Source organism: Sander vitreus, chromosome 5 (genome assembly GCF_031162955.1).
Source record: "Sander vitreus isolate 19-12246 chromosome 5, sanVit1, whole genome shotgun sequence".
Classification (NCBI taxonomy): Eukaryota; Metazoa; Chordata; class Actinopteri; order Perciformes; family Percidae; genus Sander; species Sander vitreus.
The window spans coordinates 13,311,239-13,331,114 of NC_135859.1; the positions used below are offsets into that span (position 1 = coordinate 13,311,239).

Consider the following 19,876-nt stretch of genomic DNA (forward strand, 5'->3'; position numbering starts at 1 on the left):
TACGATGATATGAACTGGGCACAGGCAGTACACTAAGTGAATATTAGCCAGATCAGCTCTGTATCTCTTCCCTCTGCTGTTTCATTGCATACAATATAACTAGCTATGCACATTAAGCTTTTTTCTGACTGAATGAGTTATGAGAGGCATGATGACTCAACACAGTGGAAATGGCCTTTTTATGTTTCATTTAACCTGATCCATGTTATCATACAGTGTGACTCACGTTGTTCTAGTAGTGACACTGAATTACAATTGCAGTCATTGGACATGATTTTGAGATTTTAAGTGTCTGTGTGCAGGTGTATGCGTGCACAGCTACACACACACTGTGGACGAGTCTCTTATCAACAGGACCAGAATCATTTAGAGGAAAGGCATGCTCACTGCAGACTCATCAGTTATCCAAAAAAGCTGATAGTAGCTGAAAGGAATGGTTTGGCTCACATGCTCACATCTCTATCTACTTAACTGAGAGCGGGGTTTCGGGGCAGTGCAGTTCACTGTGTTGCTGCCAGTGCCCTCCTGGTTGTAATTAAATTGTTTTATTTTGCTGGGTGGATGTGATATCAACCAAAATGATCCCAAGCTACAACAAAACTCATTATTAGATTCTCATTTAATGTTTAATGCACATTCTGATTACACAGAAATGACATAAAGTATTCTTCTATAGAGGTCAATGTTGCCATAAATGACCATGCAACATTGAAGGCTGATAATCATTTTTTCATTATTAGAGGGTCGAGGCCAAGAGCTTGCAACAGAAGGTTTTATCAGCGCCACTCACACCTTCATCATTCATCCCTACAGGTGATACCAAGGTCAGATCACCAAAAGGCTCTCTCACATGGATAAATGTCCACGCGAGCGGCATGAGAGTCCTAAATTCCTCTCTGTGGTAAAGTTCATCCATAACATTCCCATACAAGTTCATTTTCATCAGCCCTGTTAGCAATTAAAAAGTCATTCTGTGACCTCTTCCATGTATGAATAGGCTATGTGTGCTGCAGAGAATTAGATGGAGAGAGGTATTCATTCTTGTAATTACTGTCTGTGTTTTTGTTTACTTGATAGTGGGCACAGTGTTAACCAGAGGGGGCAGAACAGGCCAGCACTGAACAATGCCGTGGGGAAGACGTAATGAGTTATAAGGCCTATGCACTGCAGCAGCACAGCATCTAAAAAGGGAAGAGGCTGTTCAGCGCTGCCTGCTCGCTGCCTCATGTGGGTGATAACATTCACTGAAGCCTGACCTATTTGTATCCAGACATGACCACAGTGCAAACACATCTACACAATACAAAAAGGAACAAGTCTTTAAAACCTGTAAGGTTTCAGACTTACTGTCAGCTCTGGATTTACCAAGGTCACTGCGATTAAAGAATGAATCTAGAGGCTGAAAATCACCAGGCACCAAATGCAAAGAGATTAACTCAGATGGGGGTGACAGAGGACCCACAGTTGACTTATAAACATCTCCACGAGGCACTGTTGGGTTGCGTTATGCAATCACCAGCATACAGATTATCCAGTTAAGTGACATGGTTGGCCAGAGGGAGGCGCGGTGCAGCCTTCGTCCTTCATTTGAATATGACAATTAATGGGGAAGTTTGACTAAATCCTTAGCCTTGTAAAGCACAGTGGACAGAGCAGGATACGCAAAGACCGTCAACATCCAAGCGGAGCACTACCAAGCATTTTCAGGTATAGTCATGGAGAAGTCGCTGCATGTGCTCCAACTTCACCACTGAGCTGAGACAAATCTTAGATCTTAGACTAGATGAAGCTATTGCTTGACGTCTTGACAAGCTTGACAAGTGCACGTGGTGCTCAGTGCATGGCAAAATTTACAGTGCTGCCTGCATAGGCGTTCTACAAGGTTAGTTGGGAGACTAACACCCCCATCATCATTTCACTGTGCGTCTCCTTCTTGGCGCTCTAAACCTGATCATCAGTGGAAGTGCTCCCGAGCTGCAGCAGCCCAACTGTGCCATCCTTCCACTATTCAGAGTGTGCTCAGGCTGGCTGGCTGCTGCACAGGCACCATGGAGCAGAAATCCCCTAAGGATGAGAGCACCGCCAAAGGACAAGAGTCTCTGTCCTACCAGCGGAGGATGTGGAAACATTTCCAGGAGAAAACCAAGCCTTGGCTCAGTCCTAAACTGGGATCGGAGCGTCGGGGTACCGGGGGCGCGGAGGGCAGCAAAAAGGAATCGGGGTTATGGATGTTTAAGAGGAAAAAGAAACAGCTGGACCGAGTTTTTTCGTCGTCTCAGCCGAATCTGCGCTGCTCTCCGCCGGCGCCTTTTGCAGGAGATAAGACGTCCCATGGAAGCGACGCGCTCCCCGGCACCAGCAGCGATCCCTTTGGCGCAGCTTCAGGAGCCACGGGGAGCAAACCCGAGCTGACGGCACACGGAAGCCCCAAACTCCCCGTATCCCAGCTGATCACGTACCAGCAGAAGAGCTCCTCTCTCGGCTCGGCGTGCTTCGAGAAACTGGTGATGGATCCGGCCGCGGTGGAGGGAGAGGAGGAGCAGCTGCGTAAAAACGCAAGCGATTCTGTGAGTAAAGACGCATGTGGTAAACACACGCATCTGGTAGATTATATGTTTCTATCAAGTGGGGCTATTGCAAAAATGTAAATCCATAAGGAGGCGGGCTTGGCTACATTGCCCTGGAAATGACAAGTTTCATGATGGTGTGGTGCTGCGACGTGCTCACTACTCGTATCATGTGGTGCACTCATTTTTTTTGCCAGTCCACTATATTCTTTCATCTGTCCTGTAGCTTGTAGGGCTGTATGGGCCATATGACTACAACCAATGCCTGTGATCATCACCAACAACAAGCTTACATCACAAGCTACTTGGTTTTGTCATGTCACCATCACTGTCACCCCATGCTACATATCCTGGATGTGTAGGCTAAATTTCAATTATAGACTCCCTGTTAGTATTTCATGGATGTCATTAACAGCCTCGTTTGGCCTGCTTACATCTTTTTTTTTTTCTTCCCCAGTACAGGGATTGTCCTCCTGACTTCACAGTCCATCTGTCAGAGTGTCCTTGCCAGTAGACAGGGGCTGCAACATGCCCATGCATGCTTCATCATGTGTTTCCTTTTCATTAAAAGAGGCCAGTTTGCAAATAGTTAGTTAGATTCATATATTCCCACACAACTCAACATGAGTCAGAGTACCCTAGAAACAAACAGCATTAAAGGCATACTATGTAACTTTTCCATCTTCGGTCCCCCTACAGGTTGTCTCATTGGAACTACAGCTCGCATACATAGAATGCCTTTAAAGGTATATATCAGCTGGAGTAGGCTAGTTGTGAAGGTTACATTCACAAAAATGACATACAGCCCTAAAGGTCTGAAAGAAGTCAAATCATGTAGAAAACATTGTCTGATGAGAGTAATAATTACAGTAAGTAAAACATCTTTAAGGCCATGTCTTATCCCGATACTAGTCCAATTCACTGGTCCTACAGTAGGTCATGTCATTAAAGATCAGCTGTTCTGATATATAACAGTGCTGTCGATAGAAATACTGTTGAACATACAGTATGTGTGCCCAAGTGCATTCTGTTTCAGTGGCAGCAGTAATTGCAATGCTTTTCATCTCACCACTCTTGAAGTGTTCCAGACCTGCTTTTCTGAGCGTCATCCAGATTGCTGTCTAAAAGAGATTTAGAATAAGTACAGTTCACCCCACTGAAGTTAGGGCCAAAGATATCTTATCCATTAAATCTCTAATGCAGTGCACTCAGCTAAAGAGGTAAAATAAAGCAATTATTAATTACTTCACTGAAACTGATCTTGCAGCTTCATCATAGCACTTACCAGTTACATAATACACAGGGATCTCACTTTGCCAAATAAATCTTAGCATTAAATATGAGCCATTAGTTACCTCCTGTTGTTGTCATGTTTGTCCAAGTTGTTCATTTGTTGGACTTTCCACATTGGAGGAGAGCCGTGGTGAAGAATACTTACAGTGACAGCATCACCTTCTCAGGTTTTAGTACAGTCAGAGATAGTGATCTGTTATTAGCTTGACTGTATGCATGCACAATCACAGATGTAAAATATACAGTATGATCTTAGTCTATTGTGTAATGAGGCTAGAGGAAGAGAAAAGATGGCATGAGATGATGGGTGACAAGAGGAAATAAAGGTGATGAAGACAAGTCAGACGGAGTTAGATGCAATGAGGGGATGACATGAGGTCAACTGATAAATGGAGATTAAAATGAGAGAAGACGTGACGAGAGAGGAGATTATAACAGACAACATTAGAAATGCTATATTAATACCTGGATGGGGGGAAAATCATTTTTATGTCAAAATATTTTTTTATTAGATAGTGCAGGTACAAAGGTAAGAGGGGAGAGAAAGGGGATAACACGCAGCGCAGGAAATCAAGAAGTCAGTTAAATAAACACTAAACATCACAACACAGCTAAAATATCTACTGTTGATTCATTTTTCCATGTGCAATTTTGTGCATGCAAATGAATTGCATTTATTTGCAGGAACATTATTGACAATGCATTTATGTGCTGCCTAAACACTTTCCCAACAAGGATTATAACTCAAAGTCACACACTTTTACAGTCATCCAAAAAAATCCAACAACCTTTCATTACTGAAATGAAAACAAAAAGCTCCAAGCCACAATTTCATGAATTAAATAAGAATATATGGGACATAAAAAAGCAAATACCCTCACAGTTTGATTTGGAAAGTAAACGAAGGAAGGAATCAGTGCCAAGTTCTGGAAGTCATTTCATTATTGATTTAATGGAGAAACACAGTAAGCAAATTTAACTTTTGCTTTTGTTTAGATTTTTAATATATGTGTGTGTGGGCATTTCCCTATGTGTGTAAAGGCTACAGTTACACATGGCAGAGAAAAGCACCTGTTGAAATAGAAAATGATAAGTAATTTTACTGATATGATGTTTCAGCCCCCTTTGCACACTCCATATTCACTTGTCATAAAGATTTATGGATTTTGAACAATTAGACAAATTGCATAATATGTCCTGATTAGGGATGCAGTGATATACCAGTCTCATGGTATACCGTGATATGAAAATTGTTATCATACCGTGTACATTTGCTTATCAACGGTATTGAAAAGATATTGTATTTATTTTCAAAAGGGCAACCCTATTCCTGGTATCTATTTTACTCTGTTTTTCACTCTGAGAGGAGTTAGTATGGGTACTGTATGGGTACTGTTCTCCCTCATTATGTCTTCTAATTGTAAGTTGTACATTTCACATTTTATAGGAATTACCATTACATTTTAGTCTCATAGGTTTTATTGGATCTAAAGAGGTTTCAAAAAAGGTTTTCATACATGTTTGCATTGAAGAAAAGTGGGTCATTATCACCTATAGTTCATCTTATTCAGGAGGCTGGAAGGCTGTGCCTGAGGCCCCCACACTTAACACTTTTTAAAGCAGGTTAAAAACATTTCTCTTTACAACAGTGTATGGCTGACCTCTTGGCGTGTGTGTGTGTCTTGTATATCTAGCATTCGTATGCTCTGCACTGTTTTTTTTTTTGCACTATTATTATCTTATTTTAATGTAAAGCACATTGTGTTGCATTGTATTATGTATGAAATTTGCTATATAGATTAAGTTGACATGACTAATTCAAGTCTGCTGTCAACGCTCTCCTTTACTTAATGTATACAGTACATCATATTGATGGATCAGATTGTCTCCAGCGCTTGTGTCAGTCGAGCTAAACTTTATCGATTTCACACTCTTCTGTCTGTCTCTGGTGTGGGTTGCTCTCTAACCTTCAGTCTCATGCAGAGTTGCCCTTCTATCATTACCCCCCTGACCTGCTAAAAGCCTCTTGTCAAGTGCATTACTGTAAACAAATATTAACTGTGGTAGTTTTTTTTTTATAAGATATTTTCGGCCCTGTTCTTGCAATAACAAATAATTGTAAATACAGGTTCTGAATTCCAATGAGTTAATAACCATGCATCCACTGATCATATTTAGAACCCATGTTAACTGAGTGGAGAAGCAATTTAAATCACTGTTAAATACTTTACCAACATTTGTTTTGGACAGGTTTGTGGCCAGAGTTTTAGACCAGTGACTGGACCTGTACTTCCATTCATTTTTTTGCCATGTTTCTTTCTTTTCTTAGCCTCCCCTTTCGAATGCAACATTCAAATTACTAGACAAAAAATTATATCCTGAGAAAAGTGGATTTTGAGGGGTATAGCTCCATAGACCTAGCCTGGATGCCAGCCGAATTTAGCCCCGCCCACAACATTTGAGGTCAGGATGTCATATTCTGACTAGAATCTGAGTATGACGATGTCAAGCTAGAATCTGAGTATGACGACGTCAGGCTACCATAGGCAAGGCAAGGCAGCTTTATTTGTATAGCACATTTCAGCAACAGGGCAATTCAAAGTGCTTTACATAAAACATTAAAGAGCAGTTAGAAAACGATTAACAAAACAAATTAAAACATTAAAGAGCAGGTAATGATTAAAATGATGATTAAAAAAAAAGGAAAAAACAAAAAAAGATTGCAGTAGTTCTACTTTTCACTACGATGTAGCCGTCGCTACAAAGCTTAGTTTAAGCTCGGTAAACCTTGCTAAATCCGGGACAGTTCACAGTCTGTCTCTTGATAAGTTCACAGACGTTGTCTTTCTTATTGACCTAGTTCACAGACTAAATCTGATCAGTTCACAGACGTGGTCCTTGTATGGATAATCTATTGTCACACACGTGTTTTTTGAGAGGTAATATTTCAGAAATATGTCCGTTATATGTATTTTCGAGGCTTTCGCATAGCTCTCTGTTTTTAATCTATGTCACACCCGCGTTGGAGAAATTCTCAGAAATGTGTCCGTTATCTGTTCAAAAATACCACTAGATAAAAAACAAGAATAAAATTGACAGTGCAGAATAAGACATTATACAACTGAGAGATAAAATACGCAAATAAAAGTTACAGTGGAGTATAAGAAATTAAACATTAAAGAGCAGTTATAGAATGTCATACAGTGTCATCAATGCAACTTCAGTGTAACAAATGAACAGTTATTTAAAGAAAGGCAACATCAAAAAAATAGGTCTTTAGTTTTGATTTAAAAGAACTGAGAGTTGCTGCAGAAAACTGAACACTGCTTCCCCCTGTTTAGTTCTGACTCTGGGGACAACAAGCAGACCTGTCCCAGACGACCTGAGAGGTCTGGGTGAGTCATAGTGTAGCAGCAGATCAGAAATGTATTAGCCCTAAACCGTTTAGTGATTTATAAACCAGCAAAAGTATTTTGGGAGCCAGTGTAGAGACTTCAGAACTGGAGCGATGTGATCCACTTTCTTGGTCTTAATGAGGACTCGAGCAGCAGCGTTCTGAATCAGCTGCAGCTGTCTGATAGATTTTTTAGGTAGACCTGTAAAGACACCGTTACAGTAGTCAAGTCTACTGAAGATAAAAGCATGGAAAAGTTTTTCCAAATCCTGCTGAGACATAAGTCCTTTAACCCTTGATATATTTTTAAGGTGGTAATAGGCTGACTTTGTAATTGTCTTAATGTGGCTGTTAAAATTCAGGTCTGAGTCCATGACTACACCAAGATTCCCGGCTTTGTCTGTTGTTTTTAACATTGTCGTTTGAAGCTGAGTGCTGACTTTTAATCGTTCCTCTTTTGCTCCAAAAACAACTACCTCAGTTTTTTCTTCATTTAATTTAAGAAAATTCTGGCACATCCAGTCGTTAATTTGTTCAATGCACTTAGTCAGTTGTTGTATTGGACTATAGTCCTCTGGCGATAAGGTTATGTAAATTTGTGTGTCATCCGCATAACTATGGTAACTTATTTTATTGTTTTCCATAATTTGAGCCAGTGGAAGCATGTAGATGTTAAACAGAAGAGGCCCCAGAACTGAGCCTTGGGGAACTCCGCACGTCATATTTGTATGCTCAGATGTATAATTACCTATAGACACAACATAGTCCCTATTCTTTAAATAAGACTCAAACCACTTTAGTACTGAGCCAGAAATGCCAACCCAGTTTTCCAATCGGTCTAGTAATATGTCATGGTCGACCGTATCAAATGCAGCACTGAGATCAAGTAATACTAAGACTGAAATTTTGTCATTAAAGACTTTAACAAGAGCTGTCTCAGTGCTGTGGTGTGGTCGAAAACCCGACTGGAAGGCATCAAAACTGTTGTTTAGTGACAAGAAAAGTTTGAGTTGTTGAGAAACCGTTTTTTCAATGATTTTACTTAAAAATGGAAGGTTTGATATCGGCCTATAGTTGCTCATTAGTGACGTGTCTGGATTGTTCTTTTTTAAGAGTGGCTTAATGACTGCAGTTTTCAGGGCCTGTGGGAAGATACCTGAGAGAAGGGACATGTTTACAATCTGTAGAAGATCAATAACCAAACAAATCGAAACATTTTTGAAAAGGCCCGTTGGTAGAATATCAAGGCAACAGGAGGAGGTTTTCAGATGTTGTATAATGTCCTCCAGGTTTTTACGGTTAATCATATGGAATTGAGTCATATTGGAATTTGTTGCAGGCCTTGGTGGATACAAGTTCAGATGCTACTGGTACTGGAGGGTTTGTTAACCTATCGACAGTAGCAAACAAAGCACGTGAATTATTATTGTTTTTGGCAATAATGTCCGAGAAGAAGGACCGCCTTGCATTCCTCAGTTCTAAATTATAAATGCGAAGTCTCTCTTTATAGGTGTTGTAATGGACCTGGAGATTAGTTTTTCGCCACCTGCGTTCTGCTTTTCGACACTCTCCATAGACCACCATTCATTCTACACTTGCCCTTAAGCGCCCTCATATGGAACCAGAGTGGAACTGCAACCAGTTCAGAAGCCGGAAGTTTCCAGAGAGTGGAAGTTCTCCCCTTATTAGATATTCTCTGAAGTAGCCAAATACTGCGTTCATGCCACCTGGGAATATCAGGGACCGCCCCCGTGATTATGTTGTTTTTTCAACTGCCAGCGTTCACATGGTCGGGATGCGTGTTCTTCTTCTTCTGTTATATTGGCGTTTGGCATAACAACTTGTTGCATGACTGCCACCAACGGTTGGTCGTAGCCTAGAGCATCAGGTGTGTGAAAACATGGAGGCCACAATAACAAAAGATTTGCTGCTGTTTTCTTATACGAGCATACAAACAGCACATGGACAGGTGTTTTTTGTGTTATCTGTTTTCTGTGTAATCTGCAGGACAACGGACAGGAAAGGACACGGATAAGGTGTTGTTTTTTTATACATGGGCCTATTTATGAATAATTTGAAACATGTTATGTTTCTTGGCAGAGGCATTTGTCCACAATAAACAGTTTATTGTCATTGAAATATGTTCAGTGAACCAAAGTCGCCTACATCAAACGTCAGTTGTCAACAACGTGCCACCAACTGGGAAACTCGGTTAGCAAAATCTAGCCCAAGTTCCCCACCTCTGATTCCCACAGGAAGTGACGTAAATGATGAAGTTTTCACTCGGAAAAATGTTTTTACGATGTCTATGAACGCAGCAATAGACAGTGAAGGATAGCCTACGCACCTGAAGCTTAGTTAGCCAACAGCTACGTCCCGTGACCTCGTGACCAGTAAACCACTTGTATGGAGGCAGGTACGTTATCGCACCTGAAGAAATTCATGAAGTGGTTAATACAGTTTCACAAACGTTATAGCTTACTATGTTAGCAGGTAACTATTAGCATCACCTTACAGTGCGTAAACGGTGCAACAAATGCTGACATAATCTCCCCACCATCATTATTTTTGTCTCTTAACTTGCTGCGTGCGTATCACCAGTCGCCCCAGCCTCTACGTGGCCTGAATCTCGGAGCCTCTTCTACCTCGTATGAAAATGTGTTTTGGACACTTAATGGACATGTTCATCACCAAACTTTGAGGAGCCATGCTTCACACAGGAAAGACCGAGCCGCCATTTGAAAGAGGCCATACAGATCCAACACAGACATTATTTATTGGTGAGTGTTTTCTACAACTTGCACTTGCTTTTGTTGTGCTTGTACAGTACACTGACTGCACTCATCTTCATCGGCCTGCTTACCTATGTTTCGTCACTTGTCGCTGTCCATGGTATTGAATTGTGGCTGTAATAAGACTAGGCATGGCAGCATCTCGAACCAGACTAATTAACTGCACTGCATATCAGTTACTGATACTGTAGCTTTTGGTCACCTTTCTTTGTCATCTCCAGTCAGTTTAGTTGTATTTTTGTCTCCATGTTTAATCATAGAAGAGAACCAAATCACGACTTAATTTCTGATTACTTTTTCTATAGATATATGATATAATATATAATAATTAGTTGTTAGTATGCACATGTTGTGCATGTACGGCAGTATATTTTTCACATCTCTTTTAATAAAAGAGAAATATGTCAACTAAACAAAGCAGGCATTTTGAGAAAAATCTCAGTCTCTGTATCTTGGGCTGTTATTCTACGGTTCAGCTTGTTTCCAGTTCCTGCAATGCCTTCCTTCTTCCTTTCTTCTGTTCAGTTCATATGGAGTACTTTAAAATATTTAACACTTATGGACCAGGGAAGTAGGTTTTTGTGTCACAGCGACTATACACTCAGCCTAATGCTAAATATATATCTGATGTAAATGTCTTGTGGGCATTTCATTCATGGAATTGTCACACAGACGATGTGAATGGTAATGTTTGAACATATTACACCTGTTTTTGGAAGGACATGGCCTGGACAAGTGCTCCATCCTTTTAAACCACTGAGTCTTTAAATATTGCATTGCAGTCTGAATCAATATGGGGTTAGTAATCAGGCATATATTTAGTCATTGTATAAACATGATTTGTGTATCTTCAATTCCTTATTTAATCAGATTGTTTACAAGGTGTACGAGTTGTGTCAAGAAGTGAGTCATGCAATCTTTATAAACCACTCCGCTTGCTGATTGGTCCATTTTAAGACCAGTAACTGGACCTGTACATTTATTTCTTGCCACTTAGCCTACTATGTTTGGTGTGAAACAGGATTTCTTTCTTTATGAACCACTCCGCTTGCTGATTGGTCCAGCTGCTATAGCTCCATCAGGTCAATGTTTGCTAACTAAAATCAAAATCACCTTGTAAGATTTCTGCTACATTGGTCTGGTCCAATTAATTTAACCGTTTACTTTTACTGAAAGGGTATCAGACCAATGAACTATAGCTTACAGTTCTCAGTACATGTTGCATACCAGATGCTAAAACTTTGGGATGGTTTTAGTTATTGTCCTCTTTTGAAAATGCAGTGACTGTGAAATGAGCCATGTTTAGATGTCCTGTATGAAAAATAACTTGTTGTTGGGTTGTGAGAACAGCATCATGGTCACTTGGAAACAGCCTATGGCCTCGTTCTGAAAGTGTCCTGATGGCAGCTTAAATTAGGATTCATTACAGCCCAGAGGGGCCATCGGTTGTAACGCGCACTGACAAGCACATGATTGATGCTGACCTCGAAGCTGTCTGGGCCTTGTGAAGTAGAAAAAAAAAAAAAAGAAAGTATGACTGACACCATTTGGGGATGTTGATGGGGTTTTGCTTTCACTTTGTGATTAAGTGTCATGGTGCCTGGTGTCTGCCTCCCACACATCTGAGTGTGCCTGTTTTTCTGCAATGGAAATCTGTGGACCACCTGAGGGTTCGAGTGGTTTTACCTGTAGACAAGGGCCATTTGGAGCAAAAAATGTAGTTTATTTTAGTTTAAGGAGATGGCATGGTGGCTAAGTTGTTTGCAGTGTTTCGTAAGGATCCGAAAGTTGAGGTTTAAACTTGTCTTTGTCTGTGTTCAGGGCTGTCAGCATTTGAAGACGTGCAACTTGTGTGCATCAAGAACTTTAAGTGCCCATACTGTATGTATGAATGTCACTGAGTATTATCTATCTGTTAGCAGTGCTATGAACTAGTGACCTGACAGCACCGTGTCTTCTTGCTTTCTGTTTATTACCCTGGGAAAAGATTGAGGCTTGAATCACATGCTTAATACCAAATGCTTGTTTTGTCTGGACATTTAAAACTTCATAGGTAAGCAGTTATATATATATATATATATATATACATATATATACATATATATACATATACATACACTACCGGTCAAAAGTTTGGGGTCACTTAGAAATTTCCATTCCACTCCATTCCAGACAGAATACCGTTTCCAGACAGAATTTTAATCAGGGCAGCAGTTTTCAGATTACATTATGTGCTTACATAGTTGCAAAAGGGTTCTCGACTGTTGTAGACAGAAGTGGCTGAAGAAACACTTGAAATCCATGCTTTTTGGTCTAAATGTCATACCCAAATTAAAAGTGGTACAGCTCCCATATACTTTGACACTCTGGGGTGTGCCTGATATCATTGGAAAGGTGATTGATGTGGGTATGTTTGTGTATTTGAGAAGTGTTTTATTTTGTGCTTTATTGGTTTTTTTCTTTGCACTTTTCAAATGGAAATAAAAAAACGCACAGACATATCTGTAGAAATAAATTCATATCAAATCCATTTTTGAGTCTTTTGGCTTCTGGGTTTTTCCTGTAGTAAGCTGAGACATGTGTCACCTGTCAGCTGTGTTTACAGCAGTGTAGTCTAATCATTTTACAGATGTATGACTTGGACGGAAATAAAAAACCTCCATTCTAGCCTCTGTAACTCTGTGTCAGTAAGGCCTAGAATCACCCGACACTGGTAACAAAACATTGAGAGTGTTTTGTTTCCAATGATATCAGGCACACCCCAGAATGTCAACGTATATGGGAGCTGTACCACTTTTAATTTGGGTATGACATTTAGACCAAAAAGCATGGAATTTCAAGTGTTTCTTCAGCCACTTCTGTCTACAACAGTCGAGAACCTTTTTGCAATTATGTAAGCACATAATGTAATCTGAGTGTGAATCTGAATTCTAAGTGACCCCAAACTTTTGACCGGTAGTGTGTCATAATAAATATATAAATATATAAATATAAATATATATATAATTATTATAAATAATGATGTAAAATGGTGAAAAGCTGCCAAGCCTCACATTGAATATTACAGTTAACTCATTTTTAACTGTCAGCTAAGCCTTCCAACACTCACTTTAACAGCTAGATCAACTGACATTGATTTAAAAACAACCTTTTACTGTATTTTCTTAGTTCCTTTCTGACTGTCAATCATTCTGTATACGTTGTCTGAATTATTACTGCAGCATGGTCACAAACCCTGTGTTTTTGCAAACACTTTACCCTCACTTTACCCTCATCACCCTCAGTGATTCAAAACAAATGGGCTGCTTGATAGACGGAAGGAAAAGGGTTTTCCTTCCGTCTATCAATCTCCAGTATGTCTTGGGGGATAGCCATACTGTCTCTCTCTATCTCTCAGATCTTTCTCACATCACACTTGCTCTGATCCCAGTCTGCGTCTCATTTCTCTGTCTTACCCCTTCCCCGTACCCATTCCCCTTAGTTGACACTCTTCCCTTACAAGAGCTTTTGGAGGACAAATCCAAAATATAGAGGAATGCTCTGTGTACTGCAAAATGGGAACTCTGCACTGTGACATTGTGTTACCCTTCTGCATTGTTCTCTTCAGTCACAGCCCATTACAGCCTCACACACACTTTCAAGCACATGCATATACAAATAAGGTCTACACAGACATTGACACCCATACACTCACTAGTCAGCCCCTGTGTGTTATTCTTTAACAGGTTAAGCAGTGTAGACTGCTAAACGACAGAGAGAGAAAAAGAGATTGGTGTGGCTCTGGTAATGCTCTCCGCACTGACGGAGACATTCAACTCTCTCCTCTTCTTCACTCCCAGTACGTACAGCATCATGCAAAAGTCAAGCATGCACAATACAGTATATATGAAGAAAGGCCCAAAGCAGTGCCAGACATAATTGTCAGTCAGAGTAATGAGAGAGCAGGTAGAGACAGATCAGCCGTAAAACCAATAGATGGAGCCAGGGAATTAGCTTTCCTCCTCCTCCCACATAGATTAATCATCACTGGGTCGAGTCAGACCAAAGCGGTGGCTCAGCACAGGAGGTTGTGTGTGTACTGTGTATACAGTATGTGCAGGGAGGGTGGTCAAATTAATAGATGGCATTCAACAATAGCTTGCTATGTGATTTTCTTTGCCGATATTCAAAGATTTATTGTTCATATGCATAATATGAATTGTACAGTCTTTGGAAATTAGACTCCATTGTTATGAAATGATTTTTTTAAAGGGGTAGAAAGCAAGCGGACGAGGAGGGTTGTGCTCTTAGCCTGAAATGACAACTGAGCAGCAGCGAGAGACAGGTTTAAAACAGGGATGTCATGCTGTGATTGGCTTGTGAAATTCATGGCCGCTTCTGATTGGTTAAAATAAAAGTGAACGCCTCTAATAGCTGTTCAGTTTAGAAGAGAGAGAAAAGTGATTAAGTTTAGAAGTCTTCCTGAAAGTATTTACGCTGTGCTCCATTTGAGTGAAATGACAATGATTTTTTCTTAGTTAAGATCTTGTATCTTTCTCTAACCTCCAACACTGACGCTCTTGAAATTAGAGCTGCAAATATTAAACGATCAATTAGTTGTCCACTATTAAATCAATCGCCAACCTTTTTTGATAATCAATCGGTGTGAGTCATGACAAAACAAAACATTTAAGGATGTTATCTTGGGCTTCGAAAAAAAACACTGATCGATATTTTCTGGCATTTTATAGATTAATAGAATACACAAGATGAAAAGCTAGATCAAACCCAGGCAGACGGACAACAATAATATGGCACAGGTGGGCTGTAGCCTTTCCTTCTTAACAAAACAACACATGGTGACCAAAGGCTGTGGGGTGTTTTTCCTACTCCTCATGCTAATCAAACACAAATCATTTGCAACTCAATGTAGACTCCATTTCCTCAGTGGTGAGAGGATATTGAATATTTGCAAATGAGCCTTTGCTGGAGCATAGATGAAGCTGTCCCAATAGTCTCTGACTTATAAGTGTTCCTGCAGCCCATTAAGATCAATGTGGGAGCATGGCTGTGGATTGGATGCACAGCGTATTAACAAGTGGACATGAGTGTTTCCTATTATTTCAGTTAATGAGTGGTGTGATGTGTTTCCTGTGCAATGTTTGCTGCACCTTTATTTTAAATATAAATTTTGTTGGATATAAATGTGGCCCAAAAAACCCCTAAAAAACACTGATTTACATATTGTCACATTGAGACCTCATTTGGGCTTTACATAAGCCTAGTTAGCACTATCAAACTGAAATTGTTACAAAACAAAATATTCTGACGGAGGTAAGCAGCTAAGTACTGATTTATAGAATTTTTGTTTTGTCCTCTGGAGCGTAGATTTCCCCTAAATAATGGTATCCCGACGAATACAATAAGTGGTGTGACACCTAATGTCACCTTTGCTCTGCTTCCTAGAATCCTCTTTTCATATCTGTTATTTTTGCCGCCAAGCTACTTCATGACTTATTTTAACTTACTAAAGTTCCTAGTTACACGGACAAGGCCGCACAAAAATAACAGGACAAAGGCAGTGTATTGTAGCCTAGTCGTATGACTGTTACTGATAAATGAATTTGCAGACCACAATCTTCCATTTCGACAGGAGTTAAGTAGATCTGAGCCTTTTAAACTTGAGGAAACATCTTTGTGTCTGTGTGGGTTTTCCTTGGAAGTCATTGTAATCAGTTGAGAGCCACTGTATTGATCCAGAGAGAGACGGTTGTTGTTGATACTGGGGTAGTGAGTTGGGAAATATTTGCAAAGAGGAGTCATTTATTTACTCCCACCTCACATGTTTTACATTGGATTTTTTCTCTCCAAAAAAAAGTATTCAGTGAAATTGGTAGTTGCAAGAGGAAGTTGACCTGAGCAGCTATAAGACTGATTTAGAGTAGAACTTTCATGCCTGCCAATTTTTACTGCAATGCTGTGAAAAGTGCTGCCCACTAGAAATGTTCCAATACAAATGGGCACCTTAAGATGTAGCTGTACTGATTTCAGTTTCCTATGAGTTTTCTTTCAACATGAATGTAGTTATGGGTGTAAAGTTAGGTTTGTGTGTCCACTCATAACTTTTGGCTTCTGAATAGCTTTGCCCTTTTGTGCATCTGCAAGTGTGTCTGTATCTCTGGGTGTTTGGTTTAGTGTTTGTGAGTCGATGACTCGTGACTGTGAGACATCCATAATTTCCACCATTTGACAGGGCTTTGTCGATACCCATCTGGGAAGTTCAATTTGCTCAAGGCAAATGTACTAAACGTCTCTGTAACTCTACAGTTAGGCTATAGCTGAGGGACTTGGTCTTCTGTAGCTAATACTTAAGCAAAAATAATTTACTTTGTAGTTATTCACAACATTTACATGTTAAGCACTTAACTGATGCCTTAAGCAATTTATATTGCTTATAACTGGATGCAGCCAATAGTAAAGACTGCAAGTTCAGGGTCAAACAAATGCTCCTAATATTAACGTAAAATGCCACTCGAAGAAACGTGTGGTAAAAATATATTTTTTTGTTCAAATAAGAGCACAGGAAAGTACATTAGGACAGGATAATATCACCAGGATACTACCAACCATGAGAGTTGGTGAACTTCATCCATGCCCATCCCAATTTCCATTATTACTGAGATAAAATATACAGGTTAAACACAACAGAAGGTGATGATAAAAGAGGTTCAGGCAAACTCAACTCAAACTACTATTAGATTCTTTGCAGGCAGACAGACAGCCTGCAGACATGACTGCTGCTGTCCTGATACATCAGTGTGGAAGGATGCACCTCATCGTGGCTGAGCAGAGCTAGATATACATCATTTTTCACAAGGAGGCCTGTTTTGTTTATTTAAAGCATCCTGCATGACGGATGTTATGAAAATAACGTGGCCGACGGTGAAAGCCTGCTGTTCTGTACAGTGTTTCTCAAAGCACATGTTCAGTGACACTATTTCAACTGATTGATAACGTATGATATGGGGGGAGAGAGATCAGTATGATACAGATGGTCACGTAAGATTCGGACATTTCTTACCTCTGTTTTTTTACATTACATTTTTGTTACTGACTCATCACAAATCCTAGAGTGTGTGTGTGTGTGTGTGTGTGTGTGTGTGTGTGTGTGTGTGTGTGTGTGTGTGTGTGTGTGTGTGTGTGTGTGTGTGTGGTGGGTATGTATATATAAGGATTAGCTCTGGCTCCAGAGGGGCGTTGCGGCGTCACTTAAGGCTCCGTGCCCGATGATCTATACAGCCAGCTGACGTCACTTGAATGCAACTTTTCCCTTTTGAGAGACATTTGCCTTTTTGCACCCTCTAGACAGTTGTAAAGGAAATCAAAGGATGTGAGGATACAGGAAATACTTCAGGGAAAGCAGGTCAACTGACAAGCATTTAGCCATATTGTGTTAGGACAATAAATCTGTAGTTAATTAGATCTAGATTATAGATTTATCTTTATCTAGCTCTTACGCATAAACTGGCGAGCGTGAAACAAAACATAGGGAGAGGGAAAGAATAAAACTGAGAGCATCACGCAAGGATTTACGGACATTTCTCCACAACAGAACAGATGAGAAACACTTTTACAATCATTTATTTATGGTGCTATCTTGCGCTACATCGTTAATAAAGACAGTTCTTTGGCCGGTACAACAACTCCGTGCTTCCTAAACGATAGCTGTCAATCAAGGTAAACTAAGAAGGGCCGTGGGTGAGATCGCCTTGAAAGTGACCAATCATAGGAGGGCCAGTGCCTCCTTGGTTTCCGCCCCCAAAGTGTCAAAAGTCAGTTTCATTCGGGCAAGCAGAAATCAACTTCGAGAGCAGAGTTTACCTGAGAAAGCGTGTATGCCCTCCGGTGCTCACAAAGCAGACAGGCTGCTCTGTGCGCATGCTGCTTAGCAGGAGCCAGTCTTTGCCTCTCCCTACGTTTTGTTTCACACTTGCAGCTGCCTGTACAACTCTCGATTGTTGAATTGGTGCTCGAAGAGTAATATCTGCGCGCGTGAAATGATATCATTTACTCGTGAGCATGTTTTAATGCGCTCGGGAGATATGACATAAACCTGACACCATACATGACCTTTAAGATTTACCTTTAGAACAGGCAACTATAGGCTATACAAATTGGGAATAAACTCAGTTGATGCTGTACTTCAACTGCAAATGCACTGTGTAAACGGTTTCATTTTTTTTGTCTCCATGTCAGTATCATTTACTTTATAGGTCTTCTGGATTTAGTGCATAAAATAAATTACAGCTAACAGTCTTAATTCAGGTCTTTAGAGTCATTCAGTCCCTGAAGCAGTTTCAGTGGCTGTCTCTGTGAAGCTGTCATCTCTCTGGGGGGTATGGTTTTATTCATGGTTCTGACTGTGTGAGAGCAACATCATTTTTGCACACGATCATCACATTAGCAAAGTGTCATCCACAGCAGGGGAAATAACAGACATCAACATCGCTCCAGTATTTCTGTGCTTTCATTCTGTCTCTGCATGCAGACTGGCGATCAGCTGATGGTCAACTCTGAAACTGACAGCAAAAAAATCTGTGTCCATCGGCATCGTGCTAAAGAGGGAGGCGTGATGGTCTGTATCAACATAAACTGCTCTTTACTAGTACTGCTGATCTTGCTGCTGAATTTGGCTGGAGCTTGGAAGGTACTTAGTGCCACCTGCTGGTGCTGATATGGATCTCTGGAGAGAAGAGATGGGGAAACTGGGTATGATTTTTAGAGAGGCTTTTGGCTGGCTGGATGGATGTGAAGAGTGCGTTAGCCTTCCATTAATATCAAACCAAGACCACTTTCTGCACACTCTGCACTCTCTCGAGATTAAAATGCACTTGTACAATAGCTTTAAAAATCTGTATTGTTATTGGATGCATTGGATTGTTATTATTCATGCATAAATCACAGTCTCTCTACATAAGTGAGGTAAAGTAATTCTAATGAATATGAAAGCTTGACTGCATTTGCCATGACTGTGTTTTTTTTCCTCCCTGAAATGTGGTTGTAACCTCATCTTAGTATTCTTTTTATGAAACTAGCTTGCAGTCAAACAGTGCCAGGAGTTATTTCTTCTTCAGTGAGCACTTATGTTTATTCAGGCAGGAAAGAAAAATGTGCAGGACGTTCCTTATCTCTCATGTAGATTAAGTGTAAGTATAAGTATCATTTATTATTAGTTTAAAGTCCCCAGTGCATGTGTGTATGATCACATTCACTGTGCAAACAAGCAGCTTGAATTTGTTTGTACAATGGTTGGTTACACAGTAGGATTTGTGTATGATTGCCAAAATTCACATCAGAGTCCAGTCTCTGTGTAGTGCTAATCCCATATCTTGGACTGGATCCTGAATACTACAGAAGTCGGACTCAGACAGCTTCACTGCTGCATTTCTTCTCCACTATAGAGAGCCTGTGTAATTTGCTTGCCTATTGCTGCATTTTTGTTGTGTCCTCAGAGTACCCACTAGAAAATCATCACTCTTAAAAAGTCATTTAAATGAGCAATTATTTTTTACTAGTTTCCTCAGATGTCAGTTGTTTCCACTTGGCACAAATGTATCCCAAAATATTCTTGAATCAAGTGATATTTTCTTGTTAAAGGAATCTGAATCATACATCTGTGTTTTAGGTTGATCTAGTCTGTTAACATTTTATTGCACTGATAAATGAAAGCTAATGTAGGCGGCTGGGAACATTTTCTTGTGAACTATTGACTATATCTCTCAATTTAAGATTTCTTTTTGAAGAACATAAGACCTCAGTGTACCAAGTGTTTTTGAGGTGGGAGAAGGATG

The 19,876-nt window shown here is 40.1% G+C and overlaps 2 protein-coding genes across 2 annotated transcripts in view; one reads left to right on the forward strand and one right to left on the reverse strand.

Moving 5' to 3' along the window:
• Nucleotides 1–8,932, reverse strand: part of LOC144518089 (protein mono-ADP-ribosyltransferase PARP15-like) — a 69,834-nt gene extending 60,902 nt beyond the window's left edge. The window contains exon 1 of the mRNA XM_078250481.1: nucleotides 8,922–8,932. The gene's annotated coding sequence lies outside the window, so the exon portion shown is untranslated. The remainder of the gene's footprint in view (nucleotides 1–8,921) is intronic.
• The window catches only part of mctp1a (multiple C2 domains, transmembrane 1a), a 151,790-nt gene continuing 133,580 nt past the window's right edge, over nucleotides 1,667–19,876 (forward strand). Inside the window, exon 1 of the mRNA XM_078250478.1 lies at nucleotides 1,667–2,567. Within this exon, the coding sequence (XP_078106604.1) occupies nucleotides 2,049–2,567 (519 nt within the window). The 5' untranslated portion in view covers nucleotides 1,667–2,048. The remainder of the gene's footprint in view (nucleotides 2,568–19,876) is intronic.